The following is a 25,643-nucleotide window of genomic DNA, read 5'->3' on the forward strand; positions in this document are numbered from 1 at the left end:
AGATACAGGAAATGCACCTGAACATTGCATTTATTAATTGTTTTTTGCCAGCAGCATCTTCTTATGTCTAAGGAACTCAAATACTTAGTGCTTTTCCAATGCCATTGCTAAGCTCTGGGATAGCCAAACGTCCAGTGTATCATTGTGGTTGTGATTATTTTAACCCAGAAGCACAGTCTAACTTTACCTCTGTTACCTGGGAGCAGTGTGGACCCCATCTCTTTTTGCTCTTGTAATCGAGAAGTGCAGACCACACTGAAGATAATTCAAAGCAACAGCGTTCTTCATGCGTGGCTCTTGGAGAATAAAAAGGAGTTTCAACGTATTATGCACAATGGCACTCATAGAACATAGATTCCGTCCTTATCCCCTGTGGGCCGGGTACACCCCACAGCCATTCCTGGACCCACGTGCCTCTCTGACATCCTGCCTTCTCTGTCCTTCATTCCCAAGCTGCAAACCCTTGCTTCTCCCCCAGAAATGACCCCATCCTGCTTCTACTCCCACCCAGTAGCCACAGGGGCCCACCCCAAGGTAGTAGGATGGGCTGTGGTCTCTGTCTTCCCAAGTATCCCTGGAAACCATGGCTAGGCAGGTAGAGTTCCCTCAGGAATGCCTAGCTTGCTGAATTTAGCTGCAAAGACATGCTTGGCTGGAATTTCTGATGGACAAACCCCTCTGGGCCGTGACATTAGTTCTGTCTTTTGTCCTGGGCTCACTCTTTAGCAAAAGGTGCAGTAGGGCAGGCGCTGAGGTTTCCATCATCTTCTATTGTAAATCCCCCTTCATGAGGGCCCCATCTGCTGGGGCCAGGATTCTGGACTGAGCTTCAGAATAGCCAGACCTGGCTATAGGCTTCCACCTGTTCTCCTCTGCTCCCCAGGGTCCAGTGTACCAAACCTTTAAATCAGAGAGACAAGGAGCAGGGTTGGACAGAAGTCACCACCCCCCTCCCATGTAAGGACCAGCTACAGTCACTCAGGAAATATGTTCCTGCCTAAGTGATTGCAACAGAAAAGTGACCAGCTGGCTCCAGCCAAGAGGCCATAAATCAAGTATTTACTGTCTTTCCACCCCTTGCATTTATTAAATGCTTCCATGGTCGATGCAATGCTATTGAATTTTCATAAATCCTGTCTTTGGCCACCAGCCTAGGTTGCTGACGGCCTTGGGATTTCTGTGAAGGGTTCAAGGATGTGCCTGCTGACCATAGGAGTGAGCAGGAAGTTGGGGGGGGCACATATTGAGGTCATGGGAGACAGTTGCCCCCTTACAGGAATGCTGCTGTCCAGTGCTGGGGCCCAAGCGTCCACCTTCTCCACCACAGTCCGTGCTGAGAGAGTCAGCTCTGTCCTTTGGCCCAGGCCGGTGCCCCCTGAGAACAATTTTGAAAGGCAAGGATTTTATTTAAGAGACAAGATCTCAGGAGTCACCTCAAGGGGCTGACAGAGGGAGGCAGGAAAGAAGAGAGCCCAGGGAGAGCTAGTGAGCAGGTGTCTGCTGTGGGCAACCGGGCTCACTCCACGGACCCCTGGGAGACCACCTGCTGTGGCCTCAGGGTTGTACTGTCAAAAGAGCCACAAGCTGGGGTGTTGATGCCCCAGCTCCCTGGGGAGTCATCTCCCAGGAACGCTCTGCTGCCTGGCCCTGTGTGTGGGCCAAGCATCCCTGTGTGTGAAGAAAGCACTGGGCAGGTGCTGGAGTTGGCGTGTCCCTCGGGTGTGGGGTGGGGGGGCGGGGGCTACTGCCTCACTGCTCTCCAGGTGAGCAGTTTGAGGCTCAGCAGGCAGGGTGGCTGGGCCCGTGTCACCGAGCTGAGCCAGGGGCAGGACAGGATGCAGAGACACGGTCATCACCCTTGGGGTCCTCTGAAACTAGGTCCCTTTCTCCTGTGTCACCTTGTCCAACTTCAGCGGGATGGACAGGGTTACCCCAGAGCAGCCACAGTGCCGGGGGAGCCCCTGCCCCTGTGTCCTGTGCTCCAGGTCTCTGCACCTAGGGGCAGTGCTGCCTCCCTACAGGGGAGCCAGGGCTCTGGCTGCAGGTCTTTGCTCCAGCACCTGACTGATTGTGTTGTGCCTGGGGAGCCAGTTGGGGTTCTGGCTTCCTGTGTCAAGACCTTCCCAAACAAAAGCATCGCGTTCATCTCCAGGTTGCCTATGCTCTTCCCCTAGCCAGGTCTGGGGCCCAGCTGAGGGCTGCTGGACCTCGCCGAGGCTGCAGTGAGGCTCTGTGAGGACAGGGTTCCCGAGGACAGCCCAGGACACGCTCCTCCAGCTCCAACAGCCGTCTCTGCGTCGGGAGGTGCCAACAATCTCTGCAGCACCGTCAGGGGCACTGGGAGGATGGCATCAGGACAGTACTGGTGACGTCACCTGTGTCCCTGCCTCCAGCCCTTGTGATGCCATAAAAATCCTCTCTGTGGGATGGCTTTCTCAGCCTCCCGACCTGAAGCGCCCTCTCCCTCCTCCTGGCTCCCTGCACCTTTCTCTGACATGGGCACCACAGGTGCGTGTGCAGCGATCAGGCTGATGGCTGACCCCCGGTCACCTGAGAGCAGCAAGCAGAACTGACCAAGGCACTGAAGCATCTCACGGGCCCTAACAGGAGAATTTTTTCCTTTGCATTCCCTCACCTGCCAAAGAATACTCTATCAGTAATAGAGACGGCTGCCACCAACACCCAGGGTGGTGATAACTACAGCCTACATGGCCTGCGGACCGACAGACAGGGGTCAGAGTGGCCAGAGGGCAACCCCACCACCACTGCCATGTTCTCTCCTGTTCATGTCATGAAATCCCCCCCAGCAACCCTGCCAGGCAGGTCCCACATTCCGTGTCATTTGACAGATGAAGAAACACTTTGAGCTGCGAGCCCCCTGCCCTCGGGTCACAGTTAGCGCGAGGGAGAGCTGGACTGGACCCCAGCATGCACTGCAAGCACGTGCCCTCCCCCGCCCTTGGAGTCTTCAACCCCCACCCCTACCCCCAGTTTGCTAGTTGGTGCTTTCCAGATCTTGCCCGTTGCTTTTCACTCGTTTGTCTTATGCCTGGTAACTGTGCCTGTTAAGAACAGAGACATGTACGGGCTGAGTATGCTCATGTACATATGTTTGCGTGTGCACAGGTTTGTGTCTTACCTATGAGGGTACTTCAAAAAGTTCAAGGGAAATAGAATTCAAAGAGAGATATTTTTGGGTGCAAATTTTTTTTTTTGCAGTCCATGCCTGTTTTTTCATTATATACATTTCCCCTGATCTTCTTAACTATCCCCTGTATGCATGCCTTTCAAAATTCACAGCAAAATAAATCTTTTAAATCTATTTTTCAACAAACATTTTGAGGTGCCCCCGTCTGTGTAGCTGTGTGCACGGATACATACCCGTATGTTGTGCATCCCTTACAGGGACGTGTTCTGGGAAGTATGTTGTGAGGTGATTTCCTCATTGTGTGAGCGTCACAGCAGATACTCACACAAACCAGGACAGCTGAGGTGTGAGCACGTGACACAAGCGTAGGGGACCATCGTCGTCTTCGCCATCCATCATGGACTAAAACGTCGTTATGCTCACGTGGCTGTAGACAGGAACTATTATGGAGGACTGCGGCTGTACTGGTAATTAGCAGAATCGTAACACATACCCTGTATAACTGCACAGCCCCTACAACCAGGGTCCGACGGCCAAAGGCTACCACTTCCCTCTCATGGTCCAGTAGCTTCGCTGTTTTGAAGCATGTCCCATTCTGTCAATACACTAATGTATATTTCTAAAATACCAGGACTTCTAAAATACAACCGTAATTTCATTATCATGCATCCAAAACAATCCCATAACACCACTTACTATGCAGTCAGTGTTCAAGTTTCCAAAGGCCCCCTGGGTATCATGCTTCTACAGCACTTTGTTTGAACCAAGGGCCAAAGGAAGTAAACAGAAAGCAACTGGTTAATTTTTTTTTAACTTAAGGATTCGCCCCTCCATTCTGGTTCTTTTTTTCTCCTTTCCAAGTTATATATTGATGAAATACGTAATTGCTTTTTGATCTCAGAATTTCTCGTAGTGTGGAATTTGCTAATTTAATAATTTTCCATATTCCTTGGCCTCTGGGATTCTTGTCAGTGGTCCTTAGGCCTGGAGGCGCCATGAGAGTCAGGACTTCACAGGTGGTGAGCTCTTCCTAATGCAGGAGCCTGTGTGTGGTGTGTGTGTGATGTGTGCACCCTTTGACATCCAGTGCTTGCACCGGTGAGCATTCATGGCTGGCAAACGTGCTGTGCTTGCTCTATGCATTCTTCCTTTATGAGAGAAAAACTTGTATATGGAGCAATGTTCCTTCAGCGGCCATTCGGATCCCCAGGAGTTCAGTACTATGGAAGGCAGAATGTAAGTGGTGGAGTCTTTCCCTTTAATGGTTTTCAGATAATGGCTTGATTTCCCAGCATCTTGCACAGATGACCAACTTGATATTTGTTTTTGTAAGAATGGGTCTGAACTGGAGAACTTACACTCACTGGATGTAGAACATAGTGTAGCTAGTCTTGCTTTTCCGCTCAGATCCTCTCTTTCTGCCTCCAGGCGTCTGGTCTAGTTTGCCAGGCTTGTGTCAACGCGCTGAGGGCCGAGTTTGATGGCGGCCTTGCGCTCTGCGATGGCAGGTGTTCCAGGTTGGCTGTGCACATTCCTCGTTCAGCTCTGCCGTCAGCCATTTCTCTGGGGAGCTATGGTTCTTTTTAGTGGATGCTGGGATCAAAGGCCAAAGTCTGAGGGTTGTGAGAGTAAAGGAACTCTTGAGTGAGCACACTGGGGGCGTGATCTTATAAAGGGGTGTTGTCGCTGATGCTTAAGCATCGGGCTTATTGAGGACATCAGAAAATCACTGTGCAAACCCCTCCCAAACACTTTTATCAAATTCCTTAAGCGTAGACTCACAGAAGAGCTGTAAGAATGCCTTCTGTGAGTCGTCACTGGCCTCGTCTCTCTGATCTCTGGTAACACGAGGCAAGGTGGTGCTGCAGCTTGTGTTACGGTTGGAGAAAGCTGAAGCTCAGAGGGGCTGGTAAATGGCAAAGCTGGGGTTTGAAATGCCGCCCTTCGATCACAAAACCCATTCCTCAAAGTGGATTTTACGTTAAATGACACGAGAAAGGCTTCCAAGCTTCAGCCGATGCACAAGTCAGATGCTGGAAGTGGAGCATGGAATTCAATTTGGGAACACAGAGGGACTCTAAAGTGACATGGTCGCAGTCCCTGTGCTGGGGACAAGCTGTCCCTTTCCGTGGGGAGTAAGTCTGCAGCCTCCACGAGGAACCCTGTGAAAGGAGCAGCACTGAGAGTTGTGTGTGTAACGGACCAAGTGCACCGCGGACTTAACCACTTGACAGGGCAGTGGGGATGATGGATGAGCAAGGCTCTCAGTTGTGGTCAGAGGGGGAGTGTGTTATTTCACCTGCTTGAGTTTGGCTAGATTACTACGTGGATTTCAGCTTCAATTTCTCCATCAGTAGCATGGAGATGCTGTGGGTTCCCAGCTTCCATGGGGCTGGGTTGTCCGTGTGTGAAGCAGCTGGCACCACGCTTGGCACCCAGGCCAGTAGCTGGAAGCCCCCTTCTTCTCAGGCTGGTACGTTACTCATCTCTGACTCTCCCAGCCAGCTCTCCAACCTGCTCCGTGTGTGTATGTGATGGTGCCCACCTTTTCCGGAATGAGATGGAATTCTCTGAGTGGGCAGGAGCAAGAGAGAATGTGCAGGTGCTATCGTATCCTGGAGATGATCAGGTCATTTGGTTAGGAGAAGAGGGGATAATTGCAGACATTTACTACGATCTGTAGCTGGCTGCTGTGTATTCTATGAATTATGTTTTTCTACCCTTTAAATTCAGCTGCATGGTGCCCTCACACAATGACATTTGCCATAATTCTTAAAACCATTCTTCCTAGAAATTCCTATTGTATGTTAGCCTCAAATTTAACCTCTTATTTTTAAAAAAGTTAGTGACCCTTTGCTTTTATTTCCAAAAATTCTGTGACTCCTTTTGATATGTTTTAATAATGCCATGTGTGTTTTTAAACTCAGTGTTTCATTTCTTCTTTCATATTTTTGTTGTGACTACGTCTTTGCTATTGCCTGTATCTGAGCACCCTACCATCTGGTGCCCACAGGGACTCTAACCACTTGTATCCACTGATGTTCCTGTGGCGAATCTAGTGTAATTTGAGATTATGAGTTCATGTGCTTTGGGACTTCCTCTGTGAGAATCCTGCAGCCTGCTGGATGCCCAGGGATTGGTTTGTGTATAAACTTGTTGGTTTTGAGCTGACGTTATTCAGGACTCCTATTTCAGGGACCTCAGCTGCTGGGGAGAGATCTCAGGGGCTTTTCTTCTCCATGCACCTGTATCCCAGACAAGAGCATCGAGCTTCCCTAACCTCTCCTTCTTCCCCACCACACACCTGAGGCCAGCATCCACCCAGCCTCACTACCACTAGTCAGATCTCGTGCAGGGCTTGCTTTCATATAACCCAAGGATGAAGAATGATTTTTCTATTTTTACGTAGCTGAAAAAGCCCTCTAAATTAGAGTAACATGTTGTGACTTCTGAAATTTGAAGTTCAGGGTCCAAACATAAAATTTTGTTAGAACACAGCCATGCTCATTCGTTTAAGGATCTCCTGGGACTGCTTTTGCACCCAGCATTGGAGTTGAGTAGCTGTAAGGGAGACCCTATGAGCCACAAAGCCTGAGATGTTTCCTAGCTGTGCCTTCAGGGGAAGTTTGTGGACTCCTGTTCTAACCTGTTGCAGGTCCCGCCTAGCTTGCACTTCCTGGTGCAAAGAGCCCTCAGCTTTGTCCCCTGCCCCTGCGGAGCTGTCAGAACACAGCACTGCTCCAGGGAAGAGCAGGGCCAGGCACTGTGGGCCCTGAGTCTTAGCTGCCTCTTTCTTTACATCTCTGGGGATTCTCCCTACTTTCTTTAGTACTCAGCTATGCCTGTAAAACGATGCTAATTCTATTCTCTCAGGGAGTTCTGGGACATGTAATGGGGACAGGCTTTCAGGGTGCTTGCTCCTTCAGACTGTAGGAACTTTGGCATTGGTGTGAAATCTTTTCTGTCTCCTGGGGACACTTAGGGATGCTCTCATGGGCTCGGGTGCACTGGCCTGAGAGCAGGGGCTGGGATCAACCCTGCTCTGGCGAGTGAGCACCATGTGCTCTTCATGAGTCTGCATTGCTCTTAGAACACACGGAGCACTGTGCTGAGCACTGGAGAAGAGCATGGTACTAACAAAGGCTCGATGCCCACAGCCCATGCAACCTGACATCCATCGAGTAGAGAAGAACAGCCGACAAGGCGGCGATGATAATAGGCGTTAAGTCCTAGCCCAGGTGTGTGCAAGGGGCCAGGGAGTGGCACCCAGGGAGTGCCCATTGGGCACCCAGGGAGAAGCCAGGAAGGGCTTTCCAACGCAGTGACATCCAAAGTATAACAGGTGGAAAGGTAGCACAGAGACTTCCTGCATAGCGCAGGCTGAGAGGCAGGGGACAGTCCCTCACGCTGTGAGACCTGGAGTTGTACATCAATGCCTTCAGCTCAATCAACGATCACATCGTAGTACAGTGTCTGGGAGCCAAATTCTGGCTAGATATAGGGCTGGGCACACCTGCAGGATGGCAGACCTGGGTCTGGGTGTGTGCACGTGCACACCCCATTGCCGCTTCAGCCGTGCAAGCCGGGGAGACTGGTCCTTGGCTCCCCTGATGGGTCCTGAGCAGGAAGAGCCAGTGCATCATTGGGATGTAACATGGGGAAGCTGGCAATGCCGGGTCCAAATCCACACCACAGCTACCCACTAGAGGGTGCCTGGGTGTCGGGAGCCACATGGGGTTGAGGACAGGTGGCAACAGTTCTGTTCAGGGACAGATGGAAGAGGTTCCAAGGGTTTTCTGTTAGAAGCATTTGTGGGTAGGCAGGTGGTGAGAGGGTGCGGCAGTGTGACTTAGAGTTCTGAGGACATTAGCAACAACTCGAGACTGGCGCCCAAATAGCCACAACAGCATATTTATGTGAGCATTTTATTCCTGCTTTGCTTACTTGTCTCTTTGTTTCTTAGGGCCCTTCCGGACCACCAGGAGACAAAGGACCCCCGGTACAGTATGCTTTCCACGAAGGGCTGGAGTTCCACTGAAATCAAAGCAGTGTCAATGGGAAGCAGCTAACCTAGTATCTGAAAAGTCCTGACATTGAACAGTGCAGACTCTGGGCTATGAGCCTCGATGGACAGGCGTTTGAGTAGGAGGGGACGATTCTGTAACGGGGCAGATAGACTGGCTTTGCTGTCTGCCATCCGCCTACCACAGAAGGCCAGCCATGGCTTAACATGCTTAATTACATTGCCAGAAGAGCTGGATTTGAGTCTTGTCTGCACCATACCAACCATCAAGCCATGAGCATACGAGGGGACCGTGTCACTGTGTGAGCTGGGCACAGCAAGACCTGTGAGTCATCATGGAGACTCGATGGGCTAATTTTGTGCAAAAGCAACAGGACGGCTCACAGTTGGCATCTGTCCTTAGGCGCCACGGCCACTGATGACACGCCTGTGTGTGCATTTGCCAGGAAAAACGTGCATCCCTATAATCCCGCCCCATTGGAGGAGCAGCCGCAGACTGGCAGCTGGGATGACCTAATGTCATGAAGATACACTTTAAACTATGTTTACTTCTGGATTGAGGCTCAGCTGTTAATTGAGAGGCAGAAAACGTCAGAATAAGTTACCGCGAAGCAGAAGTGAGGTAGATGGGGCTCTGTATGGAGGGGTGAGGGCGAAGGGAGGTCCATGGAAGCCCCGGGAGCGGCAGCGTCGGCTCCCGAGCAGCCGCGTTGCCTGCCTGGAAGGAGAACTGGAACAGGATGGCAGATCCAGGTACGGAGAAGTCTTACGGGAAATGAGAGCCCTAACAAAGGGTGTCTGCCATTTCCTGGCACTGTCCGGACGTTTCCAAAAGGATGGGAATGGTTTTCTCCTAACAAGGAGTAAATGTCATGCGTGCACGGAGCACTGGGCTCGGCCTGGCGCAAGGAAACCGATGGAGCCAATTCAATCTGTACAGGCGCCAAAGGGGTGAGCCAGGATGTGAGGTCAGGCCCAGCTCACCACAGAAGCTGTCCTTTCCATGCCAGCAAGGGGCCTGCAGGTGAGGCCAGGGCCGTGGAGCACAGCAGGAAGGCTTTCCAGAACATTCTGTAGATGTGTGACCACCCGCCCCCCCCCCCCCCATGGTGGCAGGGAGCGAGTCAGGGCCCCTAGGGTGCTTTTTGCTCACATCCGGCACTGGATGTCTTGCAAACCACTTGTGCCCTGGCAGGGGGAGCTCTGTTTGCTTCAAACATGGGCTGTGTCTTCTCTGCTTTGTCACCAGGGACCACGAGGCTTACCCGGATTCCCCGGCCCTCAGGGACCAGCTGGCCAGGATGTAAGTATAGAGCAAGGGCTTGGGCTGGGCCTCGGCTCTTAGGTTTGCCCCCAGAGGCCGCCCTCTGCCACCTCCAGGCACCGTTGTCCACGTAGGCAACTTCAGAACTCAGTCAGGGGTTTGCATGGACACTGTTTAAGTCATGCTCCACTGGTGATCGTGGCCTGTAGCTTTGTACTGTCAGGGTGTTTTTCTTGTGCCCTCGAGCTGGGCTTTCAGAAGCTTTAACTCCTGAGTGTCCCTGCCCATGTCCCCTGTTTCCTGACCAATTTTCTTACATTTCCAGCCAGTCAGGGCTACTCAGTCCTGGCACCCCTTCTCCCTGGAGTTCTTCTCGATGCTCTGTATCTGGGCTTTCCCCGGTGAGGGAATTCTGTCTGCTTGTCTGACGCTCCTGGAACACACGTCATATCCCGCTGTGGGACAATGGCATCAGCATTCTTAGATAGCTCAGAAGATCGGCGTGTGAGTCCCATGTGTCTGTTGGTCCATGGTGCCTGGCAGCAGGCCAGGTACATGGAAGTTTCTAGATCCAAACTCACCAACTGAATGGACCAGCGGCAGCCATGAGTTCTCACAGGACAAGGATGCCTGGCAGTGAGCAGGGGCACTTCTTGCTTAGATGTTCGTCCTTCTACCTCAACAGGGCTAGTTCGTTGCAAGCAGGAACAGTGAAATCCCCTTGGGGCTGTATTTTTTAAAAATCTATCCTCTAAATCCTGCTTCCAAATATTCAGACTTGATCACTCCACTCTTTCAACATTGTGTCCTCATGACCAGCCAAGTAAAGTGTTCTCCTCCCTTGTAAAGATGTTCTTTGCACCTGTGTTTGGAAAAGGCTTGGGGACGTTTAAAACAAACGTGTATACATGTGTGTGTGCACATGTGTACATGTGTGTGTGTGTGTTTTTAGTTTTGTGTTAAGGATAGGAGGAAAAGGCAGGGCAGCTGACTGTTCTAGATGTTTGCCACCGTCAAGTTTTCCCGGGAAGGCTTGGGTGTCTGGCTGAGTCAGGGAACTGTGACATTTTCCGGGGCTTGGTCCCAACGGCTGGGCAGTTTTACCCCACTTAGATAAAGTTGGCCATCACAGAGGTAGTTGAGAGGGTGGGTACATGGGTCAGGATGATGTCATTTCCTTTACCACTGTTGATGTTTTCTGTCTCTTCCAGGGTGCACCAGGAAATCCAGGGGAAAGAGGCCCTCCTGGGAAGCCAGTACGTCATCTCACGGTTCTGGACGACTTTTAACCATCAGCAGGGGCTCCAGTGAGAAATAAAATGCAGCTCAGCTGGTCCTTTAGCAAAAGGGTTGTTTGCAAAGCTGTGGGCAGAGGGAACCCCCGTGGAGCTGTGGAGCCAGGAGATGCAGAGATGAACCCCGCGGGTAGCCTGTCTTTGGGGCCGAGTGGGAGCTAGAATTGTGGGCCAGGGCTGCAATGGTGGGTTCACAGCCACTGCTGTGACGCATGGCCTGAGCCGGGGTGGAACTGTCTCCCCACCTGCTGGTTTCCTGACAGAGCCTCCCATTGGTAAAACACAGTCACATGCCAGTAGGCTGTGGGCCCCATGGCATGTTCCTGTGGCGTGCAACAGGTCACAGGAGATCATAAGTGAGCAACTGGACCATAGCAGCATCCACTGCAAATTCCCACCGCGCCCGTTTCCCGCCCCTTGGCTGGCTGATGTTAGCACTTCTCAGTTGCCCCTGCTTCGAGCTCTGTGTGTAGCCATGAGAACAGGAGAAGCTGTGCACACTTGCACAGACCTGGAGAGCCCTGAGGGTTGCGTCTTTGGCAGGGCGGCCACAGCCCAGCCCGAGGGTCCTCCAAGCATCCCTGAGGTGTGACACCCTCCTCTTCTGGGCATCCATTTACTGACTTACCGACGGCAGGGAAGCCCACGTGTCCAGGCCTCGGGTGGAGTCTGCAGGGGAGGAGGCCCGAGGACGGGCAGGTCTGGGTGCGTGGAGAGGTGGCTGTGTAGGGTGAATCCATTGGAAGCTGCTGCTGACAGTGGGAGTCGGAGTGAGGGGATCCCAGACCACAAGGGTGAGCCCTTCAGTCTGGTTTCAGAGCCAAGCTGCTTGGTGGGCATTAGCATCCGCTGGAGGTGGGCCTGGGGGCCGCCTGTCTCCTTGAAGAGCCTGCCTGCTGCAAGTTGTACAGAGGCCCCTGTGGGCTCACACGACTCTCCTGCTCCTATCCGAGTCGGAGGGTGCAGAGGAGACCCGGACAGGGCGCCTGAAACCAAGACCCTCCTGTGGGAGGGGTACAGAGTCTTGATGGAGGTCAGGGGCAGCTTGCTCAGTGCCCTCCTCTGTGGGGTCAGCCTCACTGATCACAGAGGAAGTCCAGGTGGCACTGGGGCAGGAGTTAAGCTCGGGCCAGAAGAGGAATGGACTGCAGATGACCTCTGCCAAGCCTGGACCTTGACACGTCCCTGCAAAGAGGATTAAGTCGGCAGAGTCCAGCCAGTAACATCCAGTAACATGGGCATTCGTGACTGTCACAGCCGGTCACTCCAGGACAGACTGGGAGGAGGAGGAGAGGTCAGCTACCTTTAAATTTGTTCACCCTAAACCGTGCCCCTCGAGGTCTCAGGTGTGGTCCTGGGGCCCTCAGGGTTTCTGTCACTGAATGTGCCATGGGTCAGGGGTTCCCAAGACCACCTTTCGGTCCAGCGGTTTGCTGGAAGGGCTCATAGACCTGAGGTTAGGGTTTGTCACCGGGAAAGGTTGCAGATTGAAGTCAGCAGAGGAGAAGGTGCACAGGAGGACCCAGCATCCTCTCTGTGACTCCGTCCTCCCAGCAACAGCGTGGGGCAGCCCATGTGGTGGTGTGACAGCTCACATAGTGTCACAACAGCCTCCACGTGGGGGCTTGCACAACCCAGGTCTGCCAACTTAACCCTTTCCTGCACGCCCGTCACCCTGCAAGGGTAGGGAGAGACCCACGGAGTGCCCTCCAGTGTCACCACCTCCAGGGGAGACATGGAACTCCCCAACTCTGGTCAGGTTCCCTGGACGTGGAGTCTGTGGTGGGGGCTCCGATGGTGGTGATTGGATGAGAGAGGGTCTCGTGAAACCTGTGAGGACAGAGGAAGCAGGTCATGTCAGGGGAGGGCAGTGGACGATGGGGGTTCCACCCCAGGCCGACCTTGGCCTGAGCCACGTGGATCTCTGGAGTGCGGGAAGCACCACAGGACTGCCCCGGCCCTCTCACCCGAATCAGTCATTTCTGGCCAGTGCTGCCTGCACCAGGCCAAGGAGGGTGGGCAGGGCATGGACTGTGGCTATTCCTCTGTTTGTTCTGTCTCCCAGCCACCTCCAGTCATGTGCCATGGGTCTGACCCTCTGCAGTGCAGCCACTGTCCGTCCACCCTCCCAAGGCCCCCGGCCCCATGCGGATTCTGTTCATGTGTCCTGTCGAGGCCTAGTTTGTGAGTTTGCAGAAATGGGTCAGAGCAAGACCTAATGGAATTATCTGCGAGGCCACACTGTATCTTCTCTGAAAATCCACTCCTCTCCCTCCTCCTGTTCTCTCCCTTTGTAACTAATGCCCAGGCACGCTGTCTATGAGAGCTCACTGTAATTATACTAAGAGCTCAAATGGCAATGTAAATATATCCCATATAATACGACGCCAGCCCCATAAAAATGTCCCAATTGGAATGATAGGCAGCCCTTGCTGTAACTTCCCAGGGATGCTGTGCAAAGCTTCAAAATGAAGCACCTTCCCCTTTTCAAAGTTTGCATAAATGACGATTGCACAGGTGGTCTTGCTCAGAACACTGCAGGCCGTTGGCCCTCTCCTGAGCAGCAGCTTGGGGTTCTTGACCTTGTCCACAGCTGTTGTGTCCTGAGTGAACTCTCCCAGCAGAGATGGCAATTCCTGCAGCCCCTCCAAACCTGCGTGAACACGACCCAGCCTCTCCCAGGCATCCCTTTGTGTGGAGTCCAGGCATGGATTGAGTTTCTGAGCGTATGAAGGTAGAACACAGCCATGCACAACCTAGCCACTGCAGCCATCGATCTGACGCAAATTAGGTTACTGGTGTCTGATGGCTTTTGTTTACCACGGGGGTGAAACAGATCCACCCCCCACTCCCTATCCCCCCTACTACCTACCCCCCTGTCCCCCGGGGATTAAGACAGGGGAATGGCCTCAGAAAGTCTTGGTTTCACCCTCTCCGGTGTGACAGGCTGGATTCGTAATTCATACGTGCTGAATGCAAACCTGGAAGAAACCGCCCTGCGTGAGTTCAGCTGTGGTTGCAAGCTGTAGACAGATGCATTTTCCAGTGCACTCGTTAGAGCTGTGCCAAGAAGTCATTTCTGGCCAGTGCTGCCTGCACCAGTACCAAGGAGGGTGGGCAGGGCATGGACTGGCAAGCTCATGTCTGGGTCTCCCCTAAGAGCTGCTTCTTAGCTTCAGCGTCGTCTCTTAATTCCCGCTGTGTGCCTTTCACCCCGATGTGAGCTGAACTCTCGCTGCACCCTGGGCTGCAGGCTAGCCACAGCCGTTAACAGGCCACTCCCCAGCTCACAGAGGGTTTCAACATGAATCCAGTGACCTGCAGAATCCACTATGCCTCTTGATTTTTGAAGTCTCCTTTCTAGAATTCAAGACTTTCAACCCATAACAACAGGTGAACTTTCAAATGTTATTTCACCTGGAAGATCTGAAAACTTGGGCTTAAATTCATACTAGACTGTGAGTGACTGATAGCAACAGCTAGTGTCCATGCGGGGAATCCGAGACAGTCTGGGTTGCAGGCAGCCCACCTCTTTGCCCCTGTGCCACCTGTCAGGTTTTGATGGGCATGGGAAGGAGGGACTACTAGGCAAAGGGAAGGGGCCAGAGGAGGAATCTGTGGCCCAGGGAGGCCTGAAGTCATGTGGACTTGGCGAGGCCAGGCAGCCTGTGTCTTTGTGGCCTTGGACTCTCGTGTGTGGCTGCCAGGCCTGGGCCATCGATGGGGCCTGTGTGGTGTGTCAGGAGTTACAACTCCCACAAGGCAGGCCTCGCACTTCCTGAAGCTGCACAGGACCTGCAGTGTGCCTGTGTGCCTGTGTCTGTATGCATTTGTCTCTTTTTCCTTTGGCAGGGCCCCTCCGCACGCCTGTCTCCAGAGGACATAAATCTCTTAGTGAAGGTAAACGCATGTAATGAATGTGCATGGGTTGATGGTGGCGGTGGGGACACCGGGCTCTCAGCAAGTCTGATGACCATGTGACAGGCTTAGCAATGACCGCAGCTGCGCTGGTCAGGACTCCTGTGTGCACGCTCGTGGGCTCAGTCTGCGGTGTCCACGGAACAGCTCCTGGGCCCATGGGCTGATTGAAATGAACATGAAGTGCAATGGAAGCTTCAGCTCCTTTGGGGCGCTGGCCACTTTTCAGACACTTAGTGACCATGGGTGGCTTGTGGCTGTCTTCTGGGGCAATGCACACAAAGCCTAGGAAGTTCTCTAGGTCCAAATGCTTATTCACCTTTCACATACTATGAAGTTGCATGATTGCTATGTTGTAAGAAAATGAGACACTATCAGGGTCAATGAATAGAATAGAAAGTTAGACTAGACTAGACTGAAATGGAATAGAATAGAATGCTGGAATAGAATATTCTGGGGCAGCATCCAGTTCTCACTGATTAAATGTTGGCCATGAACCATTCAGAAAGCAGGGCCCCAGGCACAGCCGGGCATCCTGGGTACAGGTCCTGCTGATGCAGGGGCTGTTGGCCGAGGCGCAGAGGTGAAGTGAGCTGCTGGGCCCGTCTCCAGCATGAGCCCAAACTGGGCACGGACTTAACTCATTTCCAGAACCACCTGGGCTTCTGTGAGTAGCAAAGACCTGCGGAGTTGAGCTGAACTGGGCTGGGCCAGGCCGGGCCTGGCTGGAGTAGTATCTGGAGGTTAAGGGCCCTGGGTCTTGAGCTGTGATGAGCTGGGAAGGGCTGGGCCAGGAAGGAGATGGAGGGAGATGTCTGAGAAAGACCAGCCTGGCTGCAGGCAGTGTGGACACTGTTGCTCTCCCTGCCACAAACGTCTGTCTGAACCATGGGTGGCGCCTGGGGCTGGGTTCTGGGTGACTGTCCCTTCCCTCACTTCATGTGTTCTGAAACACACTCGGGCGATGTCAGAGAACCCCAAAGTGTGAGACCAAGGGAGGGAGGGAAACGAAAGAAAGAAAACCCAAGAGACCTGGGACCTTTATTTATCTCACTGCACACAGAGAGGCCATGATGGGGAGTTAGACATGTTATTGATAAAGAGCAATTTTCATTAATTTTTATTGGCAAGAGCTTTCTGACCAAATACTTGATAAGAAATCATTATGGATTCAGTTCCATGTTTATTATAGGCTTTATTATAAGCCTAGACCATTTTTCAAAATTCCACCACTCTGGAAGGAGCTGGGTTTATGCCAGCCCCTCCCCCAGACTGGACATTGCCAGGGTTGAGCACCACACCCACAGCTCCAGCCCTGAGAGAAATGTGGTCAAGTCAGCAGACAGCTAGGAACACCACAGCTCGTGCAAGCCCCGCCATGCAGGGAAGTCCCTGCAGTGGCCCTGTGCCCACACAGCTGCACTTGGCCCAAAACCCTGGGCAGGTGGCTTGGCCAGGTCTGTGGAGTCAGCTGCTCCCCTCTTGGCGTGGCAGACGTGAGCAGTGGCAGGTGCCTCCACGGCGGAGAAAGCATCGTTTATCACAGGGTGTTTGCCTCTGCCTCAGAGTTTTATGGCATCCTCTGTCGCCCGTTGAAAGCTGGAATACTGCCGAATAGAAAGCTCATCTCCTAAGAGCCCCTGTTAAATGAACTTCCGCCATTGGATCTGTGCCCCAGGGTTCATGTTGAGGGTGGTCACTGGGTGACTCACTTGTGTAAATATGAGTTCATCAGATGCTCACAGCAGTCCTAATGGTGGGTCTGATTGCTTCTGCATCTTGCAGAAGTCACGTTGAGGCATAGGCAGGGAAGTTGCTTGCCCAGGAACTCAGAACAGGGGAGTAGCAGAGCCAAGATTCACACCTGGTGTGACCAGCTCCAAGTCCTTGCAGTCACCTCTCTGCTAAATGAGTTCATGCTTGCCCGATCAGAACTTGCTGGCAGCTCTCTGATGAAGGACAGGCAGCTAGCGAGTTCCCTGCTTGTCACCTGGAAATCCCACGCCGCACCTGAGCAGCAAGGCTGTAGTGAGGATTCACTTATCCAGCGAAACGGGGAATGAGATGACCAAGAAGTCATTTCTCCTCCTGGGAGGCAGTGATGATCTTTCCCCCATAACAAAGACTGCCACAACCCCACACCTGGTGGGCGTTTGATTTAGCATTTACTGGGTAGGCTGCACCACACTGAGTAGGAACTGCATGCTAGGGCACAAGCTGGGGTTGCTGAAGATCTCTCAGGCAAAAGGAAGGGAGGGGGCTGCTGGGACATCGACATCAACAGGAACAGGTTACACACAATGCTGAGTTCTTTGTGTGACTTATTTATTTGCATTCTGCAACAATCTAGGAGAATGCTCTTTGTTTACAGATAATGAAATAGACTCAAGGAGCTTAAGTGGCTTCCCCAAGACAACTCAGTAAAGCAAGCTGTTGGGAGCTAGCACTGTTGGTCCAAGTCACGGAATAGGTGGATGGGCCAAGGTCACAGATCTAGGGAGGAAGATAACTAAAGCCACAAGCGCACCTGTAGCAGCTGGAATTCATTATGCTCCCACGGTGCTGAGCGCATTGGCAGGCGTTTTATGCTATCTCATTTATCATAGGACTTTGTCCCCATTTCACAGATAGGGAGCCTGAGGCTCAGAAAGGTAAAGCCAAGGTCCGAGGTGGGTAGAGGCTTCAGTGGAGCTTGGTAGAACACTCTGGTTGGAGCGCTGCGCAGTCTTGAGATATTTAGACAAAGTATGAAGTCCTACTGAAAGGTACAGTGTTGGGTCAGGAGGGACTTGGGATCCCAGGAGCTCAGGAGCTAAGGTAAGCATCAGCAGGACTGCAGGCTTGGGCCTGGGTACGCCCTGGGATCCCAGGTCTCCAAGCGTGGGTTGGTGTCGACTCCAGCCCATCACTGGTCCATCTGTGCCTGCTGATGGCTCTGGTCTGCACTGTGCAGTCAGTAGCCAGGATAGACTCAGACTGAGAGCCCCGCCAGGAGTTAGAGAAACAGTAAAGTGGTAAGATTCTGTTTGCTCCAATGAAACACCATTGTGATATGGATGCCCCTGCAAACAAGAGTTCCCAGTCATCATCACTTATTCCACTCTATCAAGGTTTCACTGTCCAGAATTCTTGTTGCCACCAAGCTAGCAGCATTCCATCCCTACCTTCCATCCATCCATTGCCCACTTATCTATGTCTGTCCATTCATCTGTTCACCCCCACCCACCTATCTTCCCATCTACTTACCTACCCATGCATCCATCCATCTACCCCCTGTCTACAAATCTGTCCATCCATGCATCCATCTGCCCACCTGTCTATCTGTCCATCTATCTGTGTATCCACTCACCCACCATCCATCCAACGGATGTTGCAATATTCCATAGATCATCTTATTTTAAATCATTGTGGAAGATAGTCTAGGAACAGTGAGTTTCTCCCAGCCCTGCTACTTTAAAACCTGTAACCAAAAATTTTCCTCAGCTAGTGTCAATCACCTTTGTTTCATAGGCTTCATTATTTAGCACTCCCCACCTTACAAATATCCAATCAGATTTTCAAAGCACCCAGTAAAGGGAGATGACACAAGATAACAGAAGGTCAGGGGTCAGTGGGTCAGTGGGCTGGCTGGCTGGCTTGGGGACCTAGTACCCTCGTGTGCTGAGCTGTGTCCATGGAAGACTGGTTGCAAAGGTAAAGTGACTCCAGCTCTGTCTGAGCACTCGCACTGCACTTCTGCCTGGTGGGGAGAGGACGGAGTTGTGCACAGACCAGCACTGAGATGTGCACGCCAGTCGTGGGAATTCCTGGGGCTTGTGGCAGCACAAAGAGCTCCGTGGAGCGCCAGACTCCTTCCTGGGCCAGGCAGGGAGACTTCTTGAAGTGGGAGACTTCTGAAGACTCTTCAAGGACTGGCAGGAGGGAAGTGAGTAAAGGAAGGTAAACCACTCAGAGTTGCCTGTGTTAGGAAAACTTGGCCATCCTGATAGTGGAGACCAAGGTAACCTCTGAGCCTCTGAGCCTTCTGAAAATGCACTGCACGGGGTAGGACTAGGTGCCGCCCCATGAGCAGGTGCCTCTGATGTGGCCTCCAAAGGACAAAGGCTGGCGCCTTCACGCTCTGTCCCCACATCCTGTACCTGTGAGCTCTTTAAGATGCACATCTGCTGTGGGCTCAGAGCTCAGCCCTGTAACTCAGAGTAGATGCTTGCTTTTAAAAAGATTTATTTATTTATGCGTGTATTTATTTTTGAAAGGCAGAGAGAGAGAGAGAATCTTTCGTTTGCCTGTTCGCTCCTCAGATGGCTGCAAGAACTGGGGCTGGGCAACGCTGAAGCCAGGAATCTTGAACTCCATTTAGATCTCTCACATAGGTGTCAGGGGCACAAGCACTTGGGCCAACTTCCGATGTTTTCCCAGACATATTAGCAGGGAGCTGGATCAGAAGTGGAGCATCCGGGACTCGAACCTGGAACCTGCATTTCTGTTTGGGATGTGGCATTACAAGCTGCAGTTCAACCTTCTGGACCATAACACCAGCCCCCAGAGTACTTAGCTGCTCTCTAAGTACCTTTTTTTTTTAAATGAGGGAGTGGCTTAGTGAATACATGAATTGGTAACAGTCGCTAAATGCACTGGGCATTATGTGTCTGCATCTACTCATGCAGTTGCTATTCTCAGTGTCGTCTTTGTATCATCTAACCCTCACCACAAAGGGAGGGGGCGGGGAGAAGAGGAGTAGAGAGACACCTGTGGGAGACTCATCCAGGTGAGTTTTAGGTGGTACCTTCTCTGCTCCAACTAAGAGGTGGAGATGACACAGATGCAACAGAGAACAGACAGACTTTTTTAAAGATTTATTTTTATTTATTTGAAAGAGTTACAGAGAGAGGTAGAGACAGAGAGAGGTCTTCCACCCACTGGTTCACTCCCCAGATGGCCGCAATGGCCAGAGCTGCGCTGATCCGAAGCCAGGAGCCAGGAGTTTCTTCCAGGTCTCCCACGTGGGTGCAGGAGCCCAAGGACCTGAGCCATCTTCTGCTGCTTTCCCAGGCCATAGCAGAGAGCTGGATTGGAAGAGGAGCAGCCGAGGCTAGAACCGGCGCCCCTATGGGATGCTGACACTTCAGGCCAGGGCATTAACCTGCTGCGCCACAGCACCAGCTCCACGGTCAGACTTTAAACTGGCCCCAGGGTCAACACTAACCTGCCTGAAAGAAGTGGAGCAATGCCCAACTCCGTGAGCCACGCGGTCGCTACCTACCCTGGGTAAAGAAGAAGAATCAGGGCTTGGCGTCGCACGTCTGAGGTCAGCTGTCTTCTGCTTCTGTGCAGAAGCCTCGGCACTTGGCACAGGCAGCTCAGAGAACGCGGCCCCCAGCTCTGCCTCTGACCTTAGGGACAGGGCCTGCTCTCTTGAAGGAGCAGTAAATATTTGCATTAAGCTTACCTGTACAGTTAGTGCAGTGCTCACTGAGACTGTACCCAGAGTGCTGACGTGGTTTTCTTGGGCTACGCATTCAGTCGTGCGGCTGGCCAGGAGGGTGGCATGGAGAGAGAATCCAGATAGGACAGTGGGGAAATCTAACTTGCATTTAGGAGACTGAGAATGTAAAGCTCACCACAGAAGTCTCTGGACAATGATTCCATCCGCTTAGCTGCCTCTCTGCCTTTTGCTGGTGTTAAAAACCAACACGTGCACCTGGAGAGACAGGAGCCGTCACCGCCTGCTCTCTGCAAGGACCTGGATCATCCTCCCCTATTCTCTCTCCCCTCCCCCAGGACGTGTGCAGCGACTGCCCTCCAGGCCCCCCAGGCCTCCCCGGCCTGCCAGGTTTTAAAGGGGACAAAGGCCTCCCAGGAAAGCCAGGGAGAGAAGGCCCGGAGGGGAAAAAGGTAAGGAGAGGCGGGGAGCTTGGTCTTGATCATTGCCATGAAGATCATCATCCTGGAGGTCCCAGCCTTGCCCTGCTGCCTCCATAGCAGCCAGGCCTTGGCAGAGCACAGCCAGGGGGCATGAGTTCTGGGGACACAGCCACGGAGAGGAGCAACCTGATATCTGTGGGTCGTTGTCATCTTAAGAAGGTGCTGGCTGTGGTGGTCTACTCTGTGTTAACATGCAGACACGCATAGTCGGCCTCCTGTCTCCCTCCCTCTCACTCCCCACTCCTTTACTGCCTTGCCTGCTGTCCATCCAACACCCTTCAGCTGTGTCCTGGTAACAGGCCACAAGACAGGCATTTCAAATCCATCCATCCTCCCATGGTCACCACCTGTTTACCATGCCCCACTGAACAGGTACTAGTGTCGGTCAAACACGCCCTGGGCAGGCCCGGAAGGAAAAGACGGAGACCCTGTTCACAGCCTGTCTTGTGGCAGAATGGGGGAGGGAGTTGTGTGGACACTGGGGAGACAGAATCGCAAACAAACTCCCAATTCAGAAAACCCACCCAGGGAGCAGAGCAAGAAAGCAAATCAATGTTAAACCAGAATCCACACTCATCACAGGCTGAGAGACTTCAAAGACAGAAATCTCACTCATACACAGCCATGCTGAAACTGCCCCCTCTTCTACAAGTGGGCTTCACAAATTTTGTGAAAAAGTGCCTCAAAAAGGTGTTCTTTGGGGTACAGAAATTTTGGAAACTCCATGCATATTTTTTTATGCTGCACGTTTGAAGACCCCTTGTGGATGCTGTCACACTGAGCCATCGGTAAAGCCGCAATAGTGCCCTTTGTCACGCATGTTCAGCCAGGTTCGCCTGGTATCTGGGTGGCCTAGTCCAGAGGAAAACTAACCTTGTGGCAGGAGAGGCGCCTGCCCCTGCACAGGGGTCTGGAGATGGAGCTGCTGCATGCCTTGCTGGTTGTGCTTCAAGGAGATGCTCCCTGGGTCCTGGAGAAGGCTTTTCCTGGGCCACAAGGCTATCAAAAGCCTCATGTGGCTTTGAAAGTGGCTTTAAGTATGTGAGTGACAGAGAAAGCGCTCACAGTGGCAAGTTTTCTAAATGTTCTATGATGAGGAGCTAGAGGGGAGTCCCTCGTTTTCCAAAAGGAGAGTTAGAGCTCTGTAATTTGAATTTGCCCTTGCATGGGACCGATGCCCACACACATGGGAAATGTCACTCTGATTTCATGCACCTTAAGCGCAGCTGCTCCCCTTCCCCGGCCCCATGGTGCACGTGATTTTAGCATATGCTGCAGTGGGGTGCCGTGAGCCTCAAAATTTCTCCACGCAGCCTGGGACCCTGGGAGGGTACAGGAGGCAATCCTAAAACTGATTTGACCAAGTCATCAAAAACGGCTATATGCTTTGCAGCATTTCTTGTATTACAATCAATAGATGCCTCTGATTTTTTTTTAAAGATTTTTATTTATTTGAAAGAGCCACAGAGAGGGCAAAAAAAGACAGACACACACACATGCACACACAGATAGATTAAATCTGCTGCTTCACCCCCCGATGGGGCCCAGGGCTGGGCTAAGCTGAAGCCAGGAGCTTCTTCCAGGTCTCCTGCGTGGGTGGCAGGGGCCCAAGCACTTGGGCCATCCTCCACTGCCTTTCCCAGGCCATTAGCAGGGAGGTAGATCAGAAGTGGAGCAGCCGGGACTCGAACTGGTGCCCATATGGATGACAGCATCACAGGTGTTGGCTTTATTTGCTATACCAAGATGACAGCCCTGACCTCTGAATGTTTGTACATCCACAATATGGTCCTTACCCCCAAGTATGCTTTTAAATAGCTCAACAGATAATTAATTAAGGTGGGTAAGTCTTTACAGGTTAGTTCCAGAAGTGGTAACCTCATATTCATCAGGGAATGTCTCCAAGTCACACAGACTTTGAGCAAAGTCCCTCCCAAGACTGCAGGCCCTTTGCATCATTCACCGGGGATGAGGCTTGTGGAATGCATGGTGAAAACCAGCACCAGCAGTGCCCGTCTTCAGAACTTCTTGATGCTGCCACCCTGGCAGGACCTGACAGGCGCCCGGGAACCCCCTCCCCCACCTGGGCAGCCCCTCTTCAGAGCCAGGCAGCTGACACTCAGGTGTAACGCAGAAAGGAAAGACCTCACAAATCACATGCCGTGTACAATCCTGCACGTGCCTGGTGCGTAAGGTACACGCCCACCCCGCATGCAAGGAGCTATTGCATACCTCAGGCTCTGACCTCGCCCCTTCTCAGCTGGACTCCTGCACCTGCCACTGCCTGCGTGTTTGCTGGAGACAACACTCGGCTCTCTCCCGAGGCAGCCTCAGGCCCAAGCTGCAGCTAACTCCATGTCTCAGTGCTAGAGGATCCACGTGTAGCCACTCCTGTCCTGGTGACCCAGTCTAGGCTGTTGGCCTGAGGCCTCCGTTCCCCAACTCTGCTCCACAGAGCCTGAAAGAGGTCAACACGCAGCACCTGGCTTTCCCCAGAACAAGTGGCCGGAGAAAGACACAGGCCAAGGTGGGAGCCAGCCTTGGCTACACTGTTGGTCACACAGAGCAGCCCTGGTCTAAACGGGGGCTATTGGAGGGTGTGCCCATGGGCGACAGGGGCTGGAGCACACAGCTGGCGGTGGCGGCCATGCCTGTGGCTGCACAGCCACCCTCAGCACCGCCAGGTGCCTGTGCCCCCTGCTCGGACATTCTGGGGGCAGGGGCTGCTGTGGGAACCGCCAGCAGAAATCAGGGCACTGCAGCACGAGCATACGTTCGCCAGGCACTCATTCTTGTCTTGTTTCCTGTGTCCCTGCCACAGGGAGATGCTGGGCCCCCTGGCGCCTCAGGGCCCCCAGGAACGGCTGGACCACAGGTTAGTGAGCCTCCTGAACACCTGCATGCCCCGTCCTGCTCAGCTCCCTGCTTCACTGAAGTTGAGCAAGAGGAATGGCCAGAAGGGAATCGGCAAATCCAGGTTCTGGGCTTAATCTGGACATCGTCGTCATGGCCTGGCCCAGGTCAGGGAGACTTGTGGTGCCTCAGTCACTCGTCCACACACACTGCATGGGACGTCCTAGTTCACTTCACCCCCCACTGACGAGGAGACTACACAGAGCTCAGAGAGATGCTAGAATTGAATGACAAAATGTGTAGAAAGAACCATGGCACTGAATGAAAACAATGTTAGGAAAGTGCTTTACAATTGTGAGTGAGCTTTGTGATCTTCATTGAATTTTGAGACCATGGGAAGGCAGGAGGCAGGCCTGGGGGGTAGGGGGTGCAGCTTTGGCCACAGAGCAGGCAGGGACGCTGGCTCTCAGGGCTTACACAACCCTTCCCTAAGGGTCAGTCTGGCTGTGGGTGGGGGTCAGGTTTATCTTGAAGAAGAGATTAGCTGGGTGTTAGCGCAGGGGCGAGGAGTAGCAGGGACCCCTCCTCTGCCGTTGGTGCCCCCGAGACCTCATCCTGCTACAATGCATGCATGCACCCCACGGTACTCATCTCCATTTCTTGTCCTGTGGCCTGGCTGTGTTATGGCAACAGCTGGGACACAGGTCTTTGTCTTCCTTAAGAAAAGGATCTCAGATGTGAGACCGAGCTCGCGAGAAGCAAGCTAGCAAAGTTTAGTGAAGGAAATACACCTGCCAGGCCAGGCAGGCATCTCAGCCAAGAACCGAGAGCCCAATCTGGGGTCAGAGTGGAGTTTTTGGGGGTATGGGACGCCTCCTTTCCCTACCGTTTCTCCTCTTTGTTCTCTTCTCTTCTGGGATATTGATGGGCAGAGGTATTGGTCAAAGTCCTCCGGGCTCTGTGAGCACAGTCAGTGGACTGGGCTGGTGGCTAAGTAGCCCCCTTGCCCTGGGCTGGGAAGATTCCTCTTGTCCCCAGAGGAGGGCGAGATCTACCTGGGAGATTACTGGACACGGGGAGGATTTCGATGTGTTAGCGCTGGGCTGCTTTCAAGGCTGCCTCTGTGCTTTCTCCCTCATCCAGCTGCACAATCTTCCTGGTGTTTTCCTCTACCCCTGCCACAGGCACAGGCTAATGTCTCCATCCTACATCACAGCTAGACCTGGCATGGCTCATCTGACAGGAGAGGCTGCGTGACATCAGGGGGAGAGTGCGCTCAGGAGCGAGGCCTTGGGCCTGGAGTCTCTGCCCTGGCCCTGGGGGGTGGTTTCTCAATCTCTGCCCTTCAGTTTCTCAACTCCACATCATCCGCTTATCGCCATGACAACTGCGGGCAGACCGCTCCCCGGTGCCTGGCATACTTCAAGGACTTGGCCAAGGTTATTGCTCTTCAACCCCTGGAGTCCCAGCCAGAGGCAGCTTTAGAATTAGGGTGAAGAACTTGGGTACGATGTGCGGGAGGAAGTCAAAACCTTGGGAACCAAAAGAAACGATATGTAACATCACTTTTTTAAAAATGTAAAGTTAATACAATAGATCCAGGAGGAACAAAACGTCAAAATTTAAAAATAACCCAACTCAGCTGTCTTGCTGGCTTGCTTGCTGCCTGCCTCCCCCTCCCCCTCCCCCTCCCTCCCTCCATCCCCTCCCCCACCTCCTCTTAGACCCTGGCAGGTGGGATTCCTCTGCTCAGATCCATGTTGATATTTAATTTATCTTGAATTTTCTTATATTGATTCTGACTTTTAAATGGTGCCCTGGAATATCGTTTCTCTTGTTCCTGAGGTCTTTGGCCCCAAGGCCGCAGCGCAGGCCCCAGACCTGGAATAGGTGGTTGGCGCTGTTTCTGTTGAAAAAGCCAGCGAGCAAACAGAAACGCTGCCCGTGGTGTGACCCCCAGACCTGTGACCCCTCAGGCTCTCCCAGACCCTGCAGCTGGGCTTTCTGACCCACAGGCTTTGTGAGGATTTGGAAGGTTCCATGTAGCCAAGACCCAGGCATCAGGAAGCCCAAGTATCCGGACTCAGGAAATGGAACAAGAGATTTTGCCGGGGGCAGTGTTAGCCTGAGACACCCCAAGAAAGTGTTGTCATCCCGCTATCCCTTCACCTGCCTTGCTGAGCTCGCCAGCTAAGCCTCTGCCTGGAGGGTTTTGTG

The 25,643-nt window shown here is 52.8% G+C and overlaps 1 protein-coding gene across 1 annotated transcript in view; it reads left to right on the forward strand.

Annotated features, from left to right (window-relative positions):
• COL22A1 (collagen type XXII alpha 1 chain) overlaps window positions 1–25,643 on the forward strand; it is a 241,976-nt gene that overhangs the window by 156,666 nt on the left and 59,667 nt on the right. Inside the window, exons 40-45 of the mRNA XM_062189414.1 lie at window positions 8,112–8,147; window positions 9,421–9,474; window positions 10,647–10,691; window positions 14,583–14,630; window positions 20,430–20,543; window positions 23,395–23,448. Of these exons, the coding sequence (XP_062045398.1) occupies window positions 8,112–8,147; window positions 9,421–9,474; window positions 10,647–10,691; window positions 14,583–14,630; window positions 20,430–20,543; window positions 23,395–23,448 (351 nt within the window). The remainder of the gene's footprint in view (window positions 1–8,111; window positions 8,148–9,420; window positions 9,475–10,646; window positions 10,692–14,582; window positions 14,631–20,429; window positions 20,544–23,394; window positions 23,449–25,643) is intronic.

Source organism: Lepus europaeus, chromosome 4 (assembly GCF_033115175.1).
Source record: "Lepus europaeus isolate LE1 chromosome 4, mLepTim1.pri, whole genome shotgun sequence".
NCBI lineage: Eukaryota > Metazoa > Chordata > Mammalia > Lagomorpha > Leporidae > Lepus > Lepus europaeus.